Raw genomic sequence first — 25,457 nt, 5'->3', positions numbered from 1 at the left:
ATCAAAACTAGATTTATAAAGAGCTAAATTATTATTAATATTTTATATTAATTTTTTTCTTAAAAAATAATGATTGATTATCAAAATAAAAATATTAAAAAAGCATTAATTTTGGTGTATTTTGAAGTAGCCCACTCGATGATAAACCACGTTATATTAATATAATATATTTACTAATAAACTACATTATATAAAAAAGTTTATTCATTATACCTGAGATTCGATTTGAATAATAAAATTAGTTTAAACTCTTTTATATAATATTGTTAGTACTATAGCGTTATAGTATTATATTATTATATTATAACTTGGAATAATTTATTTTAATTAAATCAATTTTAATTAAAGAAAAAAAAGAAAAAGAGATAATTATATAGTATAAGCTAAGAGCTTTTAGTTAACTTTATTTTTATAGTATTAACTTTAATATTAGGGTTTATATAATACATTGAAATTAAATTCTTTTCAAGACTTTAAAGTTTATATTAATAAATTGTTTTAAATTTAAAGCTTTTTATTAAACAGACTTAATAAAGTATATATATATAATAAGTATAAGTAAAGGGGTTTTTTATTTCTATCTATTCTCTTTATATAAAAAGGGAATTACGATTATATATATGTATATTACTCTTATTTATATACGAAGTATATAAATAAGGTAAAGCGTGACATGTAATGTCACGTCCATAGTCACGTGTTCCAACACTTTTAAAATTCAATAATATAATTATTAATTTAGATAAAAATATTAAAATATAATCTAAAATAAGAAACACTCGCTTAATGAGATTCGATTCAAGTAATCTAATCAATTAAACTTCCTTAACATTATAATATAATATAATAATCAAAACAAAAACTATTTTAATTAAATTGAATAAAAAATAACAAAATAGATAATCTTATAGATCAAAGTAAAGGCTTTTGAAAAATCTATTTTTGAATTATTGATATTCTATTATGAATAAATTGAGTCTTAATAAGCTTATATTTATAATATATTACTAATCTAGATTATATAATATTGATTACATGATTTATTATTATTATTATTATTAATTTGAAAGAAGGTAAATCAACTTCGTCTGTAAGCTCTCAATCTAATTACTATTCAAAATTATATTTTATAATACTTTCTTTAAACTTAAATTTACATCGTATTAATATAAGGAGTTCGAGGGCTCGCAGGCCCCTGGTTTTAATACTTTTATATTCTCTTCCGTATGTTCGTTCTTATTTTATTTATTCTATCGAGTTATAATATTCATACATACATATATACATATATATATAAGAGTTCTAGAACCTTCTCATCGTATAGATTTCGATTTCCCCGCTAAAATGTTACAACGGATTAGTAACAGGCTGTAGAATCACTGACTTATAGGCTATAATGGTATTATAGGCCTCAGTGATTCAGCTGCAGTATACCGGGGGACACTAGGCACCCAAGGAAAGCCTCAGGCATGTATATAGTATTAGTTATAGAATACACTGAATCATAGGACATGGTTCCTAGGACAGTAGGGTCCTAAGAAGAATAAGCAATACAGGACACAGTAAGCAAGAGAGGTCTTGCTAGGATTAGTAAGCTCCCAAGGGATTAGCCCTAGGACAGGAAATAAGACAGGACGACAAGACTCACGGGACTAGTATCACGTGATGGACCATCCCATCAGTCCCACCGATTATTATCAATGGGATCAGTGGGATCCCACTACGCCCACTACTCTCAGTGAGTGGGATCGATGGGATCGCAGAGTGCAAAGGTCTATATAAGGGAAAGGGTTTCTTTACATGTAGAGCTTCGTGCTCAAGAACAATCATTAGTTTCATTACTATAGTTACGAGAATTGCAACCAGTTACAACCTTATTGAATTCCTACTTGAAGTCTAGTCTAAACCACCTCGAGAGATCTCTAGACACTTCCACGTGACCCTAGAGGCAGCTCCCGTAACATAAAACTATTAATTTTTCAGCTTTTAAGACCTTTATTTCTTTACTAAAACTTTATATAAATTGATAAAAAGAATTCAAAATTGATTTAGAATTAAATTGATTATATATATAAAAAGTTAGTTTATCTTAAATATTTTATTTATGAAGTTATAAGCTATTGAAGATAAGAATTATAAATTTTCTAAAAAAATTACTTATTTTATATAGGAAAAGCATTACAAGTTAAAAAATTTCAATTTTTTCAATTTTTTTCAATTTCAAATCTATACAATTTATAAATAAATATGATTAAAAATGAAATAATTGTTTTTTTCAATAAAGAATAACATGGTTTAATATCGAGTGCACCATATCACCAAGTGCACCACAAATTTTACATACAAAATACGTCTGTGCGTAACCGTGCACTTTCTTTATTTAATAATATAATTTTTCAAAATTTGAAATTGTAACATTTAATTATATAAATATTATAAAAATTTAATTATTTATTAAAAATTTGAATTAATATAGTAGTTATTATAGGAATAGTTTTTTTGTAACGAAAATCGTGACAATTTCTACTTTTTATAGAATATAATAGAAATTTTTATATAGAAATTTAATACTTTTATAAAAAATATTTTCTTATTAATAAATCTTTTTTGTTTTTTAAAAAATATTAATTAAGGATTAAAATATGAATATTAGGAAAAGGCTAATTTTGGTGTATTTTGAAGTAGTGCATTCGGTGATATGGTGCACTCGGTGTTAAACCACGTTAGTATTACTCATTTATTTAAAAGATTTTTTAAATTGAAAAAGTTATTAACTTTTTTATTAACTTTTTTAATTTGTATAGAAAAACATCATTTTTATAGGGATTTTGTTATAAAACTTATAGAGTATAATAAGTAAGTTCGATAACTCTTATATACATACATACTAAACACAAATACAAATATAAATATGAGTATAAAGTCCCGAGGTATACATTACATCTCAATTCATCCCACTTCATTCAATTCAACAAATTACCACCCCTAAAAAGAACAAACGCCTATCCATCCTTTCCAAATCGTAACTTCGTAATCTTACATTAAAACTGTGGGTTTGGTGATATTTATGTTTGTATTTAAACATGGATGATTAGGATATAGAATTGGAGGTCGGTATGGGGGATGGGGTGTTAACCACGACCGCAGTAAAGTTTTGCGGGAATGATTTTTCCGGGTTCTAAAGGGGTGTGTTAGTATGTATGGATGGTTGGATGGATGGTTGGATTTGAAGGGGGGAATAGGTAAAGGAGGGAAGACGAACGAGGGGGAACAGGAGGAGAGAGATCGGAAATAGGGAGAAGGAAAAAGGGACTAACCATCAGCCGAGAAACCAGCATGTCTAAATCTTTCACCCATTCCCACTATCACACGCAAACGAATTAGTCAAGAATCCAGCATAATCACGAAACCACGAGAGAGGAAAAAATCCAAAAAAAACTCACAATCCCCCCACTGAATTCCCCCCCTCCCAAAATCCTCAAGCTCACTCGTACTAGCACAACAAGCCCTAATACTCCCATACATCTGCGGAATAAATCCCTCTCTTCTATATGTAAAAGCCCACCAACAAATTACCGTCTGACCAATCATCAACAGCGTACTCAGAAAAATCGGATAGGCTGCGTACGTGACGAAATAAACCGAGTGTTCGACTCCGTATGTCGGATCGGTATAGATAGATTCGACGGTGGAGATGGATTCGCCGAGGAGCCAATGCATGGCCGAAGCGAAGATCATGAGTGGAATGAGTATTTTGGAGGGGAGTTGCAGGAAGTAGGATTGGGAGAAGGGGGTTCCGGAAACGATGGTTGCGCGCAGCTTTTGACGTTGGGTTTCGAAAGTGCCCCATTCGTGTTCCATGGATATGAGGGTAATGTTGTAGATGAGGAGGAGATAGAGGAGACTGAAGAGAAATTGGGCGCCGTTGGAGATAGCGAAGGCGATTAGTTCGCTGCTGATTTTGTCCGGTGGGAGGGATGCTAATGTGGCGCTGGATGAGAAGCCACCCCAGGTACCGAAGTTTTGTTTGAGGGTTTGAGAGAGGGGGATGTCGCACTCGCTGTAGGACTCACGGTTGAAAGCGGGATTGTGACAGTAATGGTTGTAGTCTGATGTCGTGCTGACCATGAGGGTAATGAGCATGATGGAGACGCCAACCATTGCGAAGGAGCAAAACATTAGAATTATCATTTGAGTTATGGCGGTAGAGCCGAGATTGGAGAGAAGTGAGCGTTTGTATTTGATTGCTATGGTTGGATGTGGTAAATCTAAATGTATTAGATTCAAAACTATAAAGACTAAATTATTAGGACTCACCAGCAGCTTTATCAGTCTCATTAAACTTCTTGCATTTCTGTGGAAAGACGAGTTCAGTATGATGGAGAAGATAATGGCAAGATCACATTACCTGGCAGTGACCTATATCATCACCAGTAGTTGAGGGAATCGGATCTTTGCAATGTTTATGGCATTGATGTGACACCTTGTGTCGATAACCATCTCCAGAATTGAGTAAACATTCATTATGAACCTTCAAATCTGGATTGATGACAGATGCAACTATCACATCTCCATATGTCAAACAATGATTCTTAACCCTATGTCTCGCTCGATAATTCAAACCGATCATATATATAGCTTTGATTAGAAGACACCCAAAAAGTGCTGATAATTGTCAGAATTTGAAATCTAGAAATTTAGGACAAAAGTGATTACATACTGAAACAAGCTTGCATTCGAACATTTAGCCGACATTTCTTTGGTTGTTCATCTTCCAATACGCAATAAACACCTGATCGCAAGGCACAGTTCCCTTTAGAATACTGGCCCGACCAAGTATACGAGCCAGTGTAATTAACCTCTGTCAGAGCTTCATCGACAGTCGCTGTTCTTCTATATTCTGTACAATTTTGGTTGTAGGTAACAGAAACGGATTTGAAAGAAGCTACAAGTTATTTGTGAGCGCTGCACGTGAGTCTATGAGCAGAATTGAGGGTGCTTACTCGAATTTCCAAGAATATCAGTATTGTATTGGTCACTTAATTGAGATATATTGTTCGGCAGAACATATAGCCCGGATCTAAAAGCAGTCCACTATATACAAGCTTTGTTAGTCTGGCAGATGAAATCTGGAGAAGTTCTGCTGCGGATTTATTTTCTGGGCGTTAATGGTTAGAATGAACAGACTGGATGGGGGATTTCAATATCCGAATTGAATATTGAAATCAACTCAATCATGAATGATTTGAATATTTCGATTGATTCCCATATTAAGAGAATTCTTCTTGTAGGATCACAATCCAGACCATTGAAACCCTAAGTCTCTATATTGCAAACCTCTCCAAAAAAGCTCAAAAGAATGGAGATTGACTTACGCATGCAGAATCATACGAGTCTAAATGGTATGCCGGGCTGTAATAGTACGCTTGATGGGGACCCAGGGAGAAAGTTTGATTGAATGAATACGTAACATTTGTTGGCATCTCAACATAAAACGAAGGTCCGATGACCGAATTTGCGAGGAAATGAACTGGCTGTAAAATAGTCAATAAAGTACCCCTTTATCAAAGCTCGCTTGAAACGTACAATTGAAGTGCAAATAAGTAATAACCATGATCCCCAAGCCTTCAATTTTCCTGATCTTTTAACATTGATATTCCAGGGTGAGTTTGTACCGCATTTTGCATCACCCTTTTTCGAGAGAATGAATGGAATCTCCTCAACTAGCGGGGCAGTTACTAACTGCTGATAGGTATTCGAACAACCCAAAATCATGGTCGCTGCAATGTTGATAAAAAGATGAACAGCCTACACAAGTCATAAATTAGCAAGCTTCCCAAGCTTTTCTACGTAACAATCCTACTCATAATATTCCTACTCTCCATACTCTCACAGCTTTCCCCATCCTTTCCTCCTACACTCGTACTCTGTTTATTCAACCGAGAATTAAATGCAGGTAAGTATGCAACCATTATGATGAACATAATAATAGCACAAAGAAGTGTAAACCCCGCCATTGATCTCAAACTTCGATCCACCAACATTTGTTGTTTCCACCACCCATCTTTCCCCTGCGCAAACTGTCCATCAAATGAAGATTGAGAGCGTGGTTTCGTAAAAGCTGTCGATTTGCTCCATATTCTCTTCATATTCGAAGTCACGCCAGAACCAATTCGCAGACGTGCTTCACTCGGAGAGGGATCATCTCCAAGACTATCTTGACCAACATCTTTCAAGGCTTGATAGTCGTGTGCGGAGGGAAAAGATGGACTGTAACTAGAGGCATAACTTCCTCTACCATCCAGTAAACGTCGAGTTGAGATCCCATCGTCGAATAGTGAAAAGGGAGTTGTAGGTTCGAGGACTGGTTCTGGTAGGTCTGGTCTTTCGGATAGATCTGCTGATGGGGATATATATTCTGTACAGTTTTGCGAAGAATGATATCTGGGTGGTGAATCATTAACATCAGGGCTGTTACAAGGCCAATTGAAGTGTTAGCAAAGAAATATCCAATCTAATGTTCATCTGATAACAATTTGTTCCCCTCAGTCAATGCGCCAAAAGCTAAAACTAAGAAGAAATTTAAGCTTCTCTTACCCATACTCTAGCACGGTTATATCCCTATGATCCTGATCCCAATCATCAAACAATCTCGAAAACCTCGCTGCCATTTCGAGAGATGTGTAGCTCTAGAACTGCCAATTCGCGTGCGAATTTCACTCACACTTCTAGATTTTTATCAGCAATATCAAAATTGCAGTGTAACTCTACGAGCGCGATAAGGCTGAAGGCTGAGAATGGTGTACTCCATGATGAAACAGACTTCTTAATTTCGCAGACTTAAAAAAAACTTCCTGGTCGAAAAGAAGTACACGGTAGCTGGGCATGAGAATATTTCGAATCCTTCCATCGCTCTCTCAATTTTGTCCACACAAAATTCCACTCTTGCTGGTTACAAATCGAGGGCCAGCGATCTTTCCTGAGCTATTGTTGGAAATTTGCATCTGCAGATACCATGCCAAGGGCCCAAAACACGTTATGGCGAGGGTGATGTGCGGCGTAGCTCCACCCTGAAACTAGGACCCCCGTCAGATATTCCCGATGGTTGGATTGTCATTTTCTCTCCATTGGTTCAATTGGGAAATTGATTGACGGTGAGGAATATCGCAACTGTACGATGTAGGTTCGAAGCACAGTATTTGTACATTCAAGAACTATCTGTTGGTATACTGTTATCGTTCTTCATTTTCCGCTAGCTATGGCGACATTCGAGATACTATTCTCTAAACGACTCCAAGAAAGTCGCGTATAAATCGTCTACTGTGCAGTGTGCAGTTTATTTCTGATTGATAGTTCGATAAAAGTTCCATAAGCTTGAGATTTGAAAGCTCAAGTGTGCTGCCCTGCTTGTCATTTACATACCGGTAGCTTGTAGTTACGGGCTATATCAAGGAACACCCCCTACGGAGTATATATCACCTTGTAGATTCTTTTACCAATCCCACCCCTCTGTCATCAATCCCCCTGTTGGAAACCCCAGCAACCCTACGTAAAATCATTCTTGGTATCAAGCCAATGAATTACGATTTGGATGGAGATCGTTGTAGGCAGACGAGTACACTGGTCCAAGGGTTCTTCCGGTAGTCTACAGAGTGGTGTGCCGTTGTCGTCATGGGGGTTTGAGTTTGAGAGGATTCGAAAATAGGAATTTTGTGTTGTGCTTATTTTGATTTGCTTGGTTGTCAAGATTTTGTGTATGTACAGCTGCCAAGATTTATTGGAAATCTTGGTGGTTGGGGTGGCTTAGGGGCTTTATCGCTTGGCTTCACTTTGGTGTTATGCTTCGTAAGGGCCTGGTATGACACTTATAGAGTACACCCTACTACGAGTATATGAGGCTTATCTCACATGGCAAATTCTCTGTAATAGATGGCGAGAAAAAGATTGTTGAAGTCTACATTTCTTGTAAAATCTATAATATGACACTACTATCTTACACACATATAGAAATATACAGAAGATCACGGAAATGGACCTTGAAATCCTTCAACCCATATCCAGATCAATACATGTATATCAATTGAGATGAAATTGTTCAATGACAGGTATCACGCACTTAAGAAAAGAGACCTTTGGCCTATTGACCTATGGGCTGATCAATCAATCATCTATATGATATGAAACACCGACCTACTCTGTAACCCACACAGAAGACGTGACCTCTTACTATTGCATTTCTTCCACTCTTAATCATGAAAATACGGAATCTGCAGCCTTGAACTCTGGCCTTTTGCAGCGGCTAGCTCTCCCTCTACAATATCAATTGCACACTGCGTATCCCATAATCCCTCTCTTCCAGGCGCCTGTGCTAAGATCCCAATTGCTCTTCTTTTATGTTGAATATCAGCACTACGAACCGCTGTATAGACCAGTGGAACAATCAATCCAGTATCGATCATGAACCTTGGCATGGATTGCGATTTCCAATAAGCTTTGTCTTCTAGGACCAGCGCCTCGGATAAATCGAGCATTTCTTCAAACTTGGAACTGGGTGTATGCGATTCTGCGGCATTCATAGAAAATAGGAGATGGTGGGCTCTGAGTAATGATACGCCGCGGATGCGGATTGGTTTTGTCGAGGCAACGGCTGTAGTTCCTTGATTGCTTGAAGTTCTTTCGATAAATGCGTTTAGACGATTTGACCAGTTCTCTAACGCCATGTAGTGGCTTCGTACCATGGGGCCAAATTCACTCGTGACTATTTCTTCGGTAACGTAGTTCCAATTTGTGTGACGCGCATGCAATATGTCTGCACCGAGAGTTCGTAATGAGTAGCGAGCTTCTTCAAGTGATTGGAAAGGTGTGAATTGGGAAGTTGAGCAACCGGCTCTTTTCATCGCTGCCCAGAATGCCCCTCTATCTACTCCAGCTTTGGGATTGATGAATGCGGCTATTTGTCCTCCTAGTACCAACAATAATGGGGAATAGTCCCGTGCGCATTGCGCTGCAGTGGAGGAAGGGGCATTTGTGGCATGTATATCGTCGAGGATCTTGAGTCCTGATTTGAGATGAACCAGTGCTACGGCTTGATCGCCTACGAGACAATCGAAACAGATGAACAAAATGCATGAAATCAATGTCATGTCTAGTGAGTGAGGCTCGCGGACTATTGATTGACGCAAAATTTGGATAGCTTTTGTGTACTGACGGAAAGCAAACGCTTGTGCCAGTGTTGGCTTCTCAGCTTTGTTCTGAGGTTCCTGATAGGTTTCGGTATAATTTTTGTGGATGGCACCTAATGCGAGAATACCGTGACGGATTGACGGCTCGATGGTAGCAGCTTGAAAAATCCTCCTTTCCCAGAACTCAGTAGAGAAGTCTCCGGCAAACTCGGCTACTGTATACGTACGAAAGAAATCCAACACAATCGATTCTAAAGGATCTTCGAGCGTATTAGACTGCACACTTGTCGGTATGGAAGGTTTTCTCTTTGTGACATTTCGCCTTTTCAAGTCTGTGATAATCTCATATCCATCACAATGCCGTCCAGTGGAAGTACACCTCTTACAAAATGGTTTCTCCTCTCCACATTTGACTCGACGAATCCTGTTATGAATGTGAGTGGAATTCTCAATGAAGCTCCATATTAAGTTCACTCACTTGCAAGTCCTGCAACCCGTTCGAACAGGAGTTCCGCATATTCTATATCGATGCGGTGATTTTGCTTTAGCCTCCTTCGACGATGTTGCCGTCACAGGCCCTGATGATGAGGAGTAATCGGACATAGAAGCTTGATTAGGGTGAATTATTGTAGAAGATGAGTTTATCCGCGCTTGGCAAAAAGGGAGGATCTCCGAATGAAGGTGTAATGTTCATAGGATAGAACCTTACGTTTTCAAAGAATATAGAGCGACCACAACTTGTGGTAGGTATGAACAATTTTGCAGCGACCGGATTGCTGAGGTTATTGTATATCTGTTGCCATTCTTGTTAATTCGTCACTTTGAATACCTAGATAGGCTTCCAAGGTTGTGCAGGTAATGCTGACCACCATATAATACTTGGGCTTCTTCGCCCCCCCATGCTATGAGTAGTCAAAGAAAACTGTCAATCTTGCCATCAGGTTGTCAGAATAAAGCTACACAGGCGCAATTAAGCATATATAATGCTACTTCGATCAACATACCTAGTTACCACGCTTCGAATCTACTCACCTGATGGAAAGCTTAATTGCGGCCATGGCTTACCGATTTTAGTAATGTAAGACGGCTCAATTATTCATTCTTCAACGTGATCCGATGTCTTTGTAACCTGTTGTCAAACATCACCCGTTTTTGAAGACTCGTGAGTGGTGGATCTGATATAGCGCATGCATACCGTAATAATGCCAATTCCTCTTTTGCCCTCGTAGACCGAACAGCCCAATCATAGTAGAGAAATTGATTTTTGTAACCACCGAGAACAATCCTATTCTGTCGCTATGTCGCAGCCCTATAGGAAATGTGAAAGGTCTCCGCCGGCAGTCTCATCCTTCTTCGTGAGAGTTCCACCAGCAACTCATGTGAATTCTGGCTTTCAATGTGACCTTCCTCATGATTTAGAGCCTCCTTTTGACCGATAGCATGGTACATTTGATGGATGCCTCCGTAATGTTACGACGTGAATCGGGTACCAATCTCACTATTCTACCATTCCAAAATATTAATCTCATCTGCATATTTCCAAATTCCAATCAAGTGCCGACACTTGTTGGTCTCATACTAATAATTGCAGGCCTAGAACAGCAAAATGGAGCGCTCTCGGCACGCCTCCCGCTCTTGCCCGTGACATCAATCAAGGATCCCAACTACTCGTTGCAACTTGCAAGGTAGATCTTGATCGATGAAGCTTGCTGTTTGTTGATGCTTGACAGAAATCGCATCCTTCGCCTGCAGGTAAGATACCAGAATTAGTAATTCGTATTTGCGGCAATTCAATTTAGCCCAGTGAGCCAGGACAAGGTACCTAAGTATTGCCATGGGAAAAATTAAGGTTTTACTCAAAACAAGCATTCCGGAACGATTTTACCGAGGCCGATTTGGTCGATATAGTCAAAACCCCAAAAATAGATTTCTATCTAATGAAAAAGTGTATTTAATATTTAGAAGTATATGAATAAGAATCAATATCATTTATTACTATATTACTTTCATAATTCAATACTCTTTCTTCTTTTTAGACTTTATAAATACTAATATATTATTTCTTATAAATATTCAACTTTCTTTATTTTTTTCTTATTCATTTTATATGATTTCATTTATATAATTATAATAATTCAATTTTAAATTATATTAATTTAATATAAAGAAACAATTTGTAAATCATATAATAATAAATATAATATTCATAATATTAGATAATTTTTTTAAGTTTAAAATTAACTATAATAATTTTATATTTAAAAACGAAATTATTTTATATTTTATTTTATTATTTAATAATTAAAAATTAAAGAAAGCTTTTAAAATTAATAATTGTAATATATTTATATAATATATTGAAAATATATATTTATTATTTAAACTTTATAAAAAGTTTTTATTAAAAGAATAATATAAATAAGATTAATATTAATTTAATATTCTAAAATATAACATGAAATTAAACTATATTCAAGAATATAATAAAAGATTATTATATATTTATTTTTAAAGAAAAGAAAGTTTATTTTATAATATAATTTTTTTTAAATTATAAAATATATTTATATTAATATTTTCTATTTATTTTAAAAATGTATTATTTAATATACTGTAAATTATAAATTATAAATATATTTATAAATATATAAAATAATTTCAATCTATTCATAAAAAATGTTAAATTTCTAAATTAAATTATATTAAATTAATTAATAAATTAGTTTTTATTAAAATCGAAATTTATATATATATTAATATATATTCCTAATCTATTATATAAATATATATAAGAATATTTAATAAATATTCAAAATCAATTATATATTAATATCTAATATAATACTTTAAAAATAATATAATATTAAGATTGTTTAAAGTAAATAATAAAATAAAGTTCTTTTTTATATTTAAAACTTGTTTTATATTTTTTTTATAAAGTTATTAGAAATATATAAGAAATTAAAGATTATTTTTAATTTAGAAAAAGTATTAGAAATTAATATATTAAGAATTAATAATAAAAGCTTTAAAAATGATTATTACTATATTAATGAGAAATGTATTTCCTTATTTCTTGTTTTATTTTATAAAAATAATTTAAAAAAATTCTTCATTTATTTTATTTTATTTAATTTTTTTTCCTCTTTTATAATTAATTACTAATATTTTCAATATTATTTTGAAAATTTAATAAAGAATAAATAATTTTATAAAAATAAATACAAAAATCAGATTATAATTCTTATTATTTATGTTAAATAAACAAAAGAAAAAGTAAATGAATATATAAATCTTTAAAGTCATTATATAATTTTAAAGAATAAAATATAATATTATAATCATATTAATAAGCTTTTTATATTATATTAATATTGAATCTTATATTAAATCTTTTTCTTTAAAAACCCACCTCAAACGATTTGTATATATAAAATAATATTTTAACTAATAAATTATTAATAAATATTGTATAGGAAATATTATATGAATTGAAAAAAAAATCAATATATTAATTTCTATTAACTTTTAATAATTCAAAGAATATAAACTTTAATGAATTATATAAATATTTTAAATTTAATATATGAAAGATTAATAGAAAGAAAAAAAGAATTATTAATTATAATAAGATTAAATGTTATTTTATTATATTAATTACATAATTTAATATTATTAACTTTTTTTTAAATCAAGTATAAGATTTTTAATTAGAAAGTAAATAAATTTAATTATTTGTTTATTATAAGATTATATATATTAAGGTGATTATATAAACTTTATATAATTAATGAAAAGTAAGGTTTATTATTAAAATAAGTATTATAATTTGATAATATTATTATCGCTATTATATTATTCGAAAAATTAAAGATATATTATATGTAGTTTTTATAATAATATGTAATAAAATCGTGCTTTATATAATATAAACATTTTTTCCAAGTTTTTTATAACCACACTATAAAAAATTTAGAATTTTTTTGTTTCAAACAGAAATCTTTTTTTAGGGTTTTTTCCATATCGACCAAATCGGCCTCGGTAGATTTTCATACTCGGGTAACATTCCACCGTAAAAGAGGTTGTTGATTGAAGGTTTACGATGCCGCGGGTAGCAATAGGTCAAAAGCATCCATGTTCCCATGGAGAAGTTCATTTCTTGAGATATGCAGTGGAACATAAGCTGCTTTTGATCTTTCCTTATGAATACGCACGAGGGGAAAGCTTAGATGAGCTTTCCGTTTCGTGGGAATAGATATTGCATTTATTTTTTCTTATTCTTTTGCATGGCCGCACTACTAAAAATTATACTACACAGTCTTATTCTGTAAAAATTCGCCCTACGCCGAAGGCTACGCAGTCTCATAAACATGAAATGCATTCCAAAGTTATGCAATTTAGCATCCATAAGATAAGTTGCGCGGTGGTCACACGATCTCTTTCCTATCTGATCATCCTCGTTACATCCTATTCTCGCCTCAACTATTTGTGAAGCACTCTGTCATGATATCCCACACTCTCCAATGCGTCATCACCATATCGATTGTGGTAAGCGACATCGATTTCCTCTTCGAAAGCTCCTCCCCGACTGGGTTCATGCCCTTTGATCTGACTGTTTTTACCACTCATATCCTTCAACATGGCCGCATGTTTATCATCCTCAGGCAAAACATAAACACCTCTTTCTGTGGTCTTCCTGTGTGTCCAAATGTCCAAGGCTAGTGCCGCCAATGTAGACAAAGTGCCAACCAAAGTAAATGTCCAGAGAGCCTTGTATTCCCTACAAACGCTGATTGCTACACCACTTCTCCAAGTCTGCAAATCGCAACTCTTCTTCAACGTATTGCTGAGATTCCAACTCAACAACGCAAAACCCAACATCCAAAAAATTGACGCCGCACCATTAAGCAAACAATTGAACTTTGGCGACAAATATGTAAAATTATAGAGGATAATCGTAAGAACTAGGACAGCGATCGTCACGAGCGATATCGAAAAGAGCACAATAAAAGTCCATGGGACTGGAATTCGCTCAGCTCCTAGACACTTGTCAGCACACATTCTTCTCTCACACCGATTCTCAAGGCGATGCATATATACATTTGTACATACGCAAATAATACATAAAGTATGCCATAATACCTCCCACAATCGTCGCCGAAATCAATTGTGCAAAATGTAATCCATGAAATGCGATGCGGGGATAGTGGGATGGTGCGACTTTCGCGCCTCTTCGACGAGCGTTGGTGTTCATATTGAACGATGGTTTTTTCGAATGCTCAAACAAATGTTTGAAAGCTTAGAAGACTTAGAAGAAATGAAGAGAGTTTGTTAACAGAATAGCAGAAGGAAAAGGAAACGAAAAAATGTTTTCACCCCCAACTAAACCCAGCGCATACGAAACTTTACGCATAGCCGCTCCCACGAAACATAGTGCTTACCATTCACTCACTAGGAAATTTCAAAGGCTCGAATCAGCCTACAACGAATCTAAATCGTCACACTCAGCCCCGAGGTACTGTCGTGGCACAGAATCCCACTCCTAAGCTTTTGAATAATGTTGCCCGTTACTATCCAATGCATAAAATACCGTCTGCTTCTATTATATCTCCTGGATGTGACTTCGTATATGTACCTTTGAAGGACGTTCTTTGAAGGATTCACACGGGAGTATTGACACGCGTATAGTGAATCTGAGACCACAAGATAATTCTACTGAAACACTTTGTAGTTGTAATAAGCTCTATGGTCGTAGAATCTCTGATTAATTCCGCATCTGTGAGTGGATGTTCATTGTTGAGGTTTGAATTAGTGCTTCCAGGGCTAGCTTTTTAGCGCTTGGTGGCTAGAAATTAAGCTTGGTGCTAGCAAAAGTTGCCGCCGATAAACAATTTGAACGACATGTCCTTTGCTTTCTCTTACAGTGTACATACCTCACGTGTTATACAGCAGATCAGTTCACGTATCCTAATTATCACTCGAACTCAGAATATTCATGTTGAGACAATTACAGTGTTTATAATTGGTTTGATGCTTTACCCAAAAGACACCGAAGGTTAAGGTGTAGTGAAAACCTAAACAGGTATGTACACGATCCAATTGCAAACCACACCAGGAGTGCAAAAGATCAAGAGCTACCCCGGATTCCGACAGCGGCCCAAGTTATAAATAGCACTGAACCTCACTGGCATTTGAGTCAACAGCGGGCAATCGCGAGCTCTCTAGTAGTCGCTATCTGTCTGAGCAGTCACTAACACTCTCAGTGCTGGAGGCAATTCAAAAAAAGCTGCCTCCTTGTTATCATCCTCGTTTTCTTTTCTTGGTAACAGGCTCGGGTTTCTCTAAAACAGCCTCCGCTTTCGTTTTCCCTTCGGTAGGCTTCAGCTTCTTGGCACCAGGCTTTGGTTTCTTTACAACGGGCTTTCCTTTACCTTTCCTTTCAACCGGCTTTGATTTCTTTACAGCAAGCTTCGCTGTTGATGAGAATTCATTTGCATATCGCTCCTTAAGTAGTTCTTGGAATCTCCCGAATGTAAAGATTTCATCAGTTTCGCGATCAACCACGAGCATGAAATCCTAGAGAATTAGTATCAATCGCTTGCTTGGGCAAGTCCAGGGTCAACAGGGCAGGAAGAGCTAACCTGTGTCTTCAATAACTCCCGCTTTTGTTTGTTCGATTTCTCTCTCTCTGCTTTCTCGACTCTGATAGACTCTTCCTGCTCTTTCTTGAAATTTTCCTCATGTTTTCTTTGCTCTTCAGTAGCTGCTTCCACAATTTGTTTTTTCCAACCTTGTTCAGAGTTTCGCTGTTTGTCAATATTCTTCTGGAGCCGACAATGAGTCCACTTTCCGTTACGATCTAAGATATAGGTGACGATCGTTGCATTGGGCCAACCATGGTTACCTGCAGACTGTGAGTAGACGGATCTATGTGGTCGAGCTCATATAGTGGTGTTATATAGCCTACCTCCTTTCAATTTCCATAACAATTCGCTCAATAGTTGAGCTTGGCTCACAACCACAACCTCCAACACTTTTTGAGCCGCCTGTACAGACAAATCTTTCCCACTCAACCATTTCATAACGAAATCAGCATCCTTGGACTTCGATCTAGGATCTGCTACCTCACTGACCCAAGGACCACTGATATCATTTTCCTGATTTTCCTCTCGCAAATTCCAGGGTGCTTGGCCATTCCGACCGGCAAGAGCAGGCATGATTTGGATCCTGGTACCCCTATTCGTCGCCTCGAGGAGACCTTTTCGAGCAGTTTCTAAGCAACGCTTCATAGGCGAACAGAAAATATGAGTGATATAGCCTGCATGCTTTCGCATACTTTCGTAAAGCTCGTCACATTGGCGTTCTCCTTTAGAAGATAAGCCAGAGTCGAGTCCACCTTCCAAGTGATTTGACTACACTAAAGTTAGCCAAAAGACCTTGAAAGGAAACGACATGTGGGAATAGTACCGAAGCATGGCGTATTAGATGAACGATAATAGAGGGAGGCCTATCTGAAGGTGATTCAACCATCATGATGTTACGGAAAGGCGATGTGGAGTTTCGCAAATTCAAAATGTGTACCTGAAAATCTCAAGGAGCTCGAGCCTTCTGTGCTGGTAGCTCATGTACTTGTAAGAGTCGCCCCGGAGCGGGGACGATATGTAGCAATCTTACATTGCATATTTCCTTCACTTTCTGCATCCTTTGGAAGAATAGGCAGCTACTTGGGAATCTTCGAGTGGCATTTGAGAATATGCAAGACCTTACACAACACGCCGAAGTTCGAGGCTCAGTTGATTGAGACGATGCATACTTGTGCACGAAAGTAAAGAATCTTTAAGGTACTCATATGGGCATTATGAGAAACTTCCTCGCATTCTTCGGTTCATTGTGTTTCTAGATTACCTTCCAATGGCGGGCCCAACATCTTCTTCCTCGTTACGGGACAGAGAAACCAAGAACTGAATACCTTCTGTTCAAAGAATTCAAGAGAACGTATTGATCGCAATGTCATAGTCTTGATGGTTTTTATCTATATTTATCTCAGATCAAATCCGGAAGAGATGTGCTACGTTTACGCATAAATGTGACTATATAGAGTCCCAAGAATGACCGAGTAGGAGCTGTGAATTCTCCCTAGTGATATATATGATATTCAAAACTACAGAAACATTACACGCTGAGATTTGCCTGCAAAAATCTGAAAATCTTCGAAGTCGCATTCTAAATTTCTATGGCATGAATAAAACAATTCGTGCTCTTCATGTGTAATACCAGCTAGTCGTATATCACAGTTAAGTTTTCGGGAATCTACCAGGCTCTTGGATACAAGAATCGAAGGAATCGTCGCAAATTTTAACAACGATGTGGTGGGGGTGCTTGATAATTCCATACTAGGACTATACATTGCTTTCTCCAGTAACTAGGGACCGAACATCCACTAGGCCAGATTGCTATACTAAAAGATGAGCCTTCGAAATATCGAAAAGAATTCAACACTGAAAATGAATCCAATATCTCACGCGAGTTCAATCTTTCGAGAGAATCAAGAATGGTGAAGAGTGCTGATGCTCCGAATGAATCAAACTGATATCTCCCAGAATCTCGGACTGCATTCCTGGCATTTTGAAACGTTGAATATGATTGAATACCAACAATAGCGATATCAAAATCAACATAGCCTTGGAAATTCTCTTCGTGTCAGGATTCTCGATGGAGAGGATATGAACGGCAGTTAGGAGAGATTTCCATAAAGCAATATGCATTCAAGCTTAACATATGCCCCAGTAGCATGGGCCTTTTTTATTGCCTGGATAAACTTCTCTTCTGTCGTATTTCGATTCCAAACCCCAAGAATCAATATATATCTGATATTCTGACCACCTGACTCCCGGAACTGTTGATACCCTCAAGGCATGTATACAAAAATTCCAGATGTCCCAATATTGAATGGCGAGCTGTCTAATATAAGATCATACTGAGGCTGCGCAACATTGCTCGGTACCCGTCGCAGTCTCTACGAGCTCCGTGGATTGTCTGCAGATAGGTGGATCATCTGTAGACAAGTGGGTATTTGTAGATAATCTGCAGATAGGTGGATCATCTGTAGACAAGTGGGTATTTGTAGATAATCTGCAGATGACCCATAAACCCGGCGGAAGATTTGTAGATTATCTCATGCTTGAACGGTACTGAACTACGGCGCTAAAATCTACATTATAGTTAGAAAATTGGCGCAGGAATCTCAACTGCATACCCGTTCTCTCTTCTCGAGACCACGTTGTCGACTAAGTCCAATGATTAAGAAACACACTGAGCAAAAGACATTGCACTAACTCCTCTAATTCGATAGCACTTTGATCCTATTCCCAGAAAAGTACCATTCTATTAATGAATTCCGGGAGAGAAAAAAAGATTAAAAAAAACGAACATTGAAGCACATCGAGAACCTCTAAACAGGATACCCAGCTCTTCTTGACAGCTGAGGGGGTTTCCATCACGGCTACCAACACCAGAGTCCCAGGCCCTCACAGATGAACAAGGACGCCTTTCACTAATACCTGCAACTCCTAAGTCAAGTCCCTCGAATGCTCTCTATGATTAGGGGAATTCCAATCCAACAGCTTCAATTCGAGGTGCTTTTCCGATCCAGTTCCATCATCGAATACGTTTGTGATACTACAAGTACTTGATAGCTCAACAATACTGGCAATAATGATTGCAAGAATATGAGCAACTGTTTCTAACTGTATACTAGCGGCCCAGATTCTCTAAATAGTCTGACGCCCACGACATGAAAACGGTACTATATCCCGACCATTCCAACAGTGGCTTCTTCGGCTATAACTTATTGTGATGATTCGGGAAGTACTAGATACCTATGTATCGATGGAATACTGTTGGATAAACTTCGGGACTGTTCGGGTGAATAGGAGTATTCTTGATTTTATGGCGGCGCCAAACGGCGCTCGTTGTGTTTGACCTTTTCTTCCTCGATATTGTTTTCTATCCACAAAACCACTTGGATACATGGATTAGATGTTATTGCAAGATTGTAATTCTAAGTATCGAAGGCATAAATTCAGCCTTGCTAAGACCAACTCTGAATTCGGATGATGACTGCGAAAACCACGAAAAAGACATGGAATCGAATCATCAATAGATTTATACTTCTTTATTTGACAATAGTTGGCATAATTACGTTGTTGATGATAATAACTCGCCCGTTGAAATAAATCAAGAATATCAATCACTGGAACATAGCATACCCATGTACCCGAGAAGAAATCATGTGTCAGCGGCTGAAACTACCAGCATTGGATGATGTGAAGAAGCCAATACGTTAACCACAATTTATAATGTGACGTCATAGCAATTTCAAGGGTCTAGAACATACAAGAACATTCAAGGTCTCACGAATCGACCTCAATTGAACATCTGAAGACACAACAAACATACACACACGAAACAAATCATAATTATCATAATAATAATGTCATCCACAACTGGTTCCTACAAATCCAGCAAAATCCACGAGCGAGCACCCTCTCGTACCGCTCTCACAATCTCGACTATCGCTCCTCCGAATGGAAATTATTCTCACAGCAATACGATTCCATCCAACAGATCTACAGTCTATCTTTGTGGCTTGATGGGGGATTTACCTGGCGATGGACGTATAATTTCCGGGGGAGTAGCGGCGCAAACTACGCAGATTATGAGAAATTTGAAAGCTATTTTGGAAGCTAGCAGAAGTGGACTGGATAAGGTGGTACAGAGACGTGTATTTTTGGTTGACATGGGAGATTTGAAGTGAGTTCTGATTCTGAATTCTGATTGTTGTCGTCGTATGAGGACCAATTGAAGAGTTGGAGAGGGTAGGGAACTTTCTTCTAACTTGCTTAATTTAGAACAGTAGAGAGAATCTGGGGTGAATGGGTCAAGGAGCCATTTCCAGTGAGCACTTGTGTGCAGATTGTGAGGTTGGCGAAAGAAGCCGCAAAAGTGGAGATTGAAGTTGTCGCGGAAACAAATTAAAATCAAAGATTAATTGAAAAGACTCTGTTGTCACCGGACATACTCGAATTGGTGATTTGGAATGCCTGACTGACATTTGCTTCCTCCAATCTATATCCATTGTCACCAAACTTCCAACATAAGCTGCTACTAAGCTTCCTTCTGTTGGTGTGGTGAACTTCCACATGTAAAAATATTTGCAGAACGTCGAAGATCAGATCAAATTTGGACCCCGCAGTAGTCGTGTCACGATATTTCATATTTGATCCTCGGTGATGGTGTGACTATGGAATATATAGAATTATAACCCTTTGGGTCCCAAACCGCAAGCATAGCAATGGAGACCGACAACCTTGTCGGCCCCAGATTTTCGAGAGTCGAGGATGTAGATGGACAACAAAAAGTCCTTGGTTCCTGACTCCAATCGAAACAATCAAATCGCTCAAAGTGACGAGTGCACTTTAAACTCTGATTAGTTTCGGCATTGAAAGCCTCCATCCAGTCTGTTCATCCAATTTACGAGACAATCTGTTAATACCGACAATACTCAGCGGTTTCAAACTCCGATCTCTTTTCCACTGATCCCCCATCCTCGTACAGATATTTCCGATCAAAAACAGTTGATATTGCGGATGTGTTGGTAAAGAATGGGATTCAGGAGTCAGGACATGCTATAGTCAGGTAGTAATAGCACGGCTGGATGTTAAATATACACCGAATGCAATGTGAAACATTCCTTGGTATTCCAACGTGATCCACTCCACGGAAGTTACATTGTTATGACTGGTCAAGATTGAAGGCTGATGAAGTTGGTGGCGGGCAGCGGACGGATGGCAGCGGGCAGCAATTAGATGGAACTATAACTTTTCTGCATCATCGCGGCAAAGGCGCTATTAATAATTTGACATAATGGAAGCGAAGAAGCGCCGCATGCGAGCATCGTCATCTTCGAAACCAAAAAGTAAGCATGGAGCCTTACCTGATGTAAGACACGTGTTATATTTCCGTTCCTACAATTTTCTTCATCGATCAATAATATCATCTTAGATGACCTCTCCAACAATAGGAATGTTGGTGATTACTTGCATCCTACTTTCTATGGGACTTGTTACTTTTGAAGTTGTTGTGATGGGAATGCATTCACGTGATAGGGTAATGTTCCATTCCATTAATTGTGGGATACGAGGAGCGTACCTGAAGCATGAATCGAGCTCTTAAAGCCCCCAAAAGTGTATATCATAGCCTCATGTGTAGTGTTGATAAGATCGACAAGCTCAAGTGCAAGAAGCTATATGTTTCCATATAATCTCGTGGAAAGATGAGCTTGATAATCTCTTCTCCGAGTGTGACATTTCACGGTTCTCCTGTTCTTGTTCCTGTTGGCAACTTTCGCGATATCACAATCATCAGTCCATCTTTCTATCCTTAAAAATTTCATTCAAACTCGTCTCCCATATGTTCGATTTATAACTCCCACCTCTCCAGAATATGCAGCTGCGCGCTCAACTTTTTGCTTATCTAATGCTGCCATTCCACTTGCCACTGTGAAACCGGCGACGATAGCAGACGTATCTACATTGATATCATTTACGACAGACCATCAAATCCCAATTACAGTACGTTGTGGTGGTTATTCTTATTTTGGTTTCGGATTTTCATCCTCCGCTTTAGCAATCGATCTTCGCTGTCTCGCATCAATCCGTGTTTCACCCACCCGCAATTCTGCAGTCATTGGAGGAGGTATTCTTCAGGGAGATCTTGCTCGTGAACTGAGCGGAGAAGGCTTGATGACGCCGGTAGTACCTATTCCATCTATGGGTTACGCAGGATGGGCGATGTACGGTGGTTATGGCCCATTCAGTGCTGCTTATGGACTAGGTGTAGATCAGATTATTGGTGTGAAAGTTTTTGATTCTGACGGAGAGATCAAAGACTCTGACGCTGAAGGAGAAGATGGGTTATTGCGAGCTGTGAGAGGTGGAGGCAGTGCATTAGGGATTGTTGTGGAGCTAAGAATCAAGGTTTACCCATTACAAAAGGTCCTGTCACCCTTTTCGGTTCAAACGAGGAATTAAATTGACAGTTTTATAGGTCCTTGCTGGCAAGATTATCTTCAAATCAGAAGACATATCGAAAACAGTAGAGATCTTCAACAGCAGATTCAGAGAGCTATCCGCGCGAGGACTACCTCTACAACTGACAGCCCAACAAAAAATCTTCCCAAGCTCCCAAGGACAAATATTCGGGGTTCAATTCATGTGGATTTCTGAAGACATCGGAACTGGACGTCAATTGCTGGCTCATATCGAATCACTTGCACCTGTCATCCAAAATGAAGTCGTCTCCACTACAATCTCTCAATGGGGATTACAATACTGGACTTCCTGCTAGTGGATATGGAAAACCTCTTACACTAAATTTACGAAGTATAACACCAGAGATTACGACAGTTTTAGCTAGGAATGCAAAACGAATGACGGGGGATTGCTTGGGCTTTTTCATGCAGGAACTTCGTGAAATATCAACAAAGACAGATCTCACAGCTGTTTTTGGCGCGCGAGAACCGCATTTCATGCTTGCAATATTGCCAATAGTATCTGATATGAAAAGCCTCGAAGATGCGAACAGATGGGGGGAGAGCTTCTGGGGAGAGCTTAAGAGAACAAACCCGAAAAATATCTTGGAGGGGACGTATTTTCCTTGACTCGACAAAGCGAGTTGTCACTGTCTAAAATTCATGGTCCGAATTGTGGTAATTTGCTTGAGTTGAAGTGGATGTGTGATCCAAATGATGTATTCAGCTTGGCCATACCAAAGTTGATTGATAGAGCCCTGTAATCATCGTTTGGAATTTGTTGAGAACCTGTAACGCTATGAATAAAATACAAATTAATAGAACAATAGTTAGCAATATATTAAGTTCTTTCTTCTTTGGCTCTTGGAATCGCAATTTTCAAAGATGTATACCTACTATTTATGATAATTTTGCCATTGAATTCTATGCCCAATAGTGACCATCAGTGGGTGTACAGACTGACGGGACATTCCAAGAATGGACTTGTAGATATCTCCTGGTATACTCAATTTTATATTTTAAGAATTATTATAATTGTTCATTCGAAATGAAACAGTCAAAGTATAAGTCCTAATATCAAACAATTGAAGAATGAATTTGTCAAAAAAATTGAAAGTTGGGAAGTGTCCTGTCAATCTATGCACCCACTGGTGGACCGCCTCAGCTGCTTAGCTAAGGTAGCCGACAGAAAGTGGAACTTCTACCTTGTGGTCCCAATATTTTTATCGAAGTCCCTATACACTTTGGCTCCAGATTATCAGAACAGTGGAAATCAAATTGTTCACCTATAAAGTCTGGTTTCAGCTGTAGTTTTACTTCTTCTATCTTTGGTATCATGTGCATCTTAAAAGAGACGTCGAAGCGAACTCCCTAAAATCCGCGCGAATGTCACTCATGCGCTATCCAAAGCACCTCCATTAAACAATCATTCCCCAATTCAAACCATTCATTTATCTCTTATAAGGCTGCAAAGGTACTGATCGGGCAGAAATAAACAGACCGAAATACCCATCAGTATAGCAGTTGGTCCCAGCATCAATTAGTGTAGTTCCATAGTAGCGTTGAGAACGTCTGAGATTGCTTTCGAGACATCCTTTTCTTGTGGGGAAATGAAGATTCTGGCTGGTCCTGAAATATCAAAGGACAGGTTTGGAAGATTATGAGATGTGAATGAGATGTGAAATGTGTGTTGAGGATTGAAGTTCACTCGGAAGTGGTCGCCGCGAGTGAAAGAATCTTGGCTGGAGAAGACAAATTGAGAAGTTGAATTGAAGTCTATGTTTTAAGAAAGCAACTTGGGGAAAATTCGATGCTACTTATCTTACAAAATTTGGCCAACGATCAACTAGAAACTGATCGCAACAATTGAATGCTTATCGCGTGGATTAATGACGCACAACGCCCAAAGTGGCAATGATACATATACCGCGATGGGCATGTGCAGTCTAGATACATGTTTCTTTTGTGACCCAAGGAACACTAGCAATACACATGTATATATGTGGTACAAACTGGAGATACATACTCACAGGAAGCACCTTGCTTCTCTTGCAGGTATTTTTGCCCGAGTCGACTTTTAGATGACAGCCAATTGGCGACTCCCTTTACTGGACTGACCTCAGCACTTGAGTTGTTGTCCTGACTATCTTCCTCCCCATTCCACAAAACCTGAATCGGAAGCACTTCCTCCTAAAACAGGACAGTGGCTAGTATCTACAGCCTGTACTCTATAGTTCGAGATAGAACGCCATCTCTCTCATTAAAATTCACCGGTTTCCCTCTCCAACTAACCCCACCAATCCCTCCATAACCTTCGGCCTTCTTTCCTTCCGAGCCTCCAGATCTCTTTCAACTAATCTCAAAGGTACACTCGAACTTGATGAATCATTTCTCCTTTTTCTTGAGCTATTTCCTTCTTCGCCTCCATCATTGTCCTCGTCATTCCATGCACTCCTCTTCCCCGCATCACTGTCCCAATCCGCCAACCCTTTGCTCCACATACTAGATTCTAAACCTTTGTTCAAATGCGCCGTGATTCTAGATCTCTTCGGGTCTATAGGTTTGAATGGACCATAAAGAGGATTGGTGAGTGGATGAGAAATATACTGATCGTGGGTGTAGCGAGTAATGTTTAGAGAAAGAGAGAAGACCTTTTCATTTGGTTTCTGCGAAGGTGCATTTCCATCAGAAGAGATCGTGGGAGTGGCTTGCGGATCCGGTTCGACAACCAATCGATATCGTACCGGGCTTGCATTGATAATTTCCTGTGCCGCTGTCGCGGAGCTGAAAATGGATATGAATGCGTTCTGGACAGGAGATATTGGGTGATGCTTTTTATTCGGGTCAGAATATATTAGATTCCCTCTGCATACAAACTGGGAACAAAATTACACACCTTCAAACTCCTAAACATAGTAACCTTCCCAAACCTCTCCAAAACCCTCAGCACCTCTCTTCTCTCCGCAAATGTTCTTGCAGAGGGGAATATTTTGACATGAACCGTGCGATTGGAAACGTTGGAACTTGCGGCGCGTAAAGACGCTGCCATTCTCAGAGATTTTATTGGGTAGAGAGCTCCGCTTGAGCTTCTTATTGTCGAATTTGCATTGATAGTGTATTTCGTGATAGTAAGAGGGCGAGAAATTGCTAAATGAAGTGCAAGGCCATGGAATTTTGGAAAGGCT

General features: G+C 37.8%; 7 protein-coding genes across 7 annotated transcripts; 2 read left to right on the top strand and 5 right to left on the bottom strand.

Moving 5' to 3' along the window:
• Nucleotides 1-3,131: 3,131 nt before the first annotated feature.
• Nucleotides 3,132-6,671, bottom strand: EAF01_011971 (uncharacterized protein; the record flags this gene model as incomplete). Its single annotated transcript, XM_038920229.1, has 11 exons — nt 3,132-3,178; nt 3,318-3,362; nt 3,444-4,268; nt 4,318-4,354; nt 4,409-4,665; nt 4,721-4,945; nt 5,004-5,094; nt 5,376-5,534; nt 5,587-5,808; nt 5,856-6,471; nt 6,598-6,671. 11 exons carry the CDS (start codon nt 6,669-6,671, stop codon nt 3,132-3,134), a joined length of 2,598 nt encoding a protein of 865 aa, XP_038764281.1.
• A 1,575-nt stretch (nt 6,672-8,246) lies between these two features.
• EAF01_011970 (uncharacterized protein) lies at nt 8,247-9,785 on the bottom strand (the record flags this gene model as incomplete). The annotated part of the gene is made up of 2 exons (XM_038920228.1): nt 8,247-9,606; nt 9,661-9,785. The coding sequence occupies 2 exons, from the start codon at nt 9,783-9,785 to the stop codon at nt 8,247-8,249; spliced, it is 1,485 nt and encodes a 494-aa protein (XP_038764280.1).
• Nucleotides 9,786-13,443: 3,658 nt separating this feature from the next.
• On the bottom strand, nt 13,444-14,548 carry EAF01_011969 (uncharacterized protein). Its single transcript, XM_038920227.1, has 2 exons — nt 14,295-14,548; nt 13,444-14,221 (listed from the first exon to the last, which is right to left on the bottom strand). Exons 1-2 carry the CDS (start codon nt 14,434-14,436, stop codon nt 13,665-13,667), a joined length of 699 nt encoding a protein of 232 aa, XP_038764279.1. The 5' UTR covers nt 14,437-14,548; the 3' UTR covers nt 13,444-13,664.
• Nucleotides 14,549-15,482: 934 nt separating this feature from the next.
• EAF01_011968 (uncharacterized protein) lies at nt 15,483-16,715 on the bottom strand (the record flags this gene model as incomplete). Its single annotated transcript, XM_038920226.1, has 4 exons — nt 15,483-15,758; nt 15,824-16,086; nt 16,150-16,594; nt 16,650-16,715. The coding sequence occupies 4 exons, from the start codon at nt 16,713-16,715 to the stop codon at nt 15,483-15,485; spliced, it is 1,050 nt and encodes a 349-aa protein (XP_038764278.1).
• Nucleotides 16,716-19,674: 2,959 nt separating this feature from the next.
• On the top strand, nt 19,675-20,219 carry EAF01_011967 (uncharacterized protein; the record flags this gene model as incomplete). The annotated part of the gene is made up of 2 exons (XM_038920225.1): nt 19,675-19,994; nt 20,093-20,219. 2 exons carry the CDS (start codon nt 19,675-19,677, stop codon nt 20,217-20,219), a joined length of 447 nt encoding a protein of 148 aa, XP_038764277.1.
• Nucleotides 20,220-21,107: 888 nt separating this feature from the next.
• Nucleotides 21,108-22,589, top strand: EAF01_011966 (uncharacterized protein; the record flags this gene model as incomplete). The annotated part of the gene is made up of 3 exons (XM_038920224.1): nt 21,108-21,159; nt 21,609-22,237; nt 22,290-22,589. The coding sequence occupies 3 exons, from the start codon at nt 21,108-21,110 to the stop codon at nt 22,587-22,589; spliced, it is 981 nt and encodes a 326-aa protein (XP_038764276.1).
• Nucleotides 22,590-24,539: 1,950 nt separating this feature from the next.
• Nucleotides 24,540-25,321, bottom strand: EAF01_011965 (uncharacterized protein; the record flags this gene model as incomplete). Its single annotated transcript, XM_038920223.1, has 2 exons — nt 24,540-25,103; nt 25,169-25,321. 2 exons carry the CDS (start codon nt 25,319-25,321, stop codon nt 24,540-24,542), a joined length of 717 nt encoding a protein of 238 aa, XP_038764275.1.
• Nucleotides 25,322-25,457: the final 136 nt, after the last annotated feature.

Source organism: Botrytis porri, assembly GCF_014898465.1.
Source record: "Botrytis porri strain MUCL 3234 chromosome Unknown BPOR_028, whole genome shotgun sequence".
NCBI classification, from domain to species: Eukaryota; Fungi; Ascomycota; class Leotiomycetes; order Helotiales; family Sclerotiniaceae; genus Botrytis; species Botrytis porri.
The sequence above is the reverse complement of the archived record's forward strand: the minus strand, read 5'-3'. Positions and strand labels throughout refer to the sequence as shown.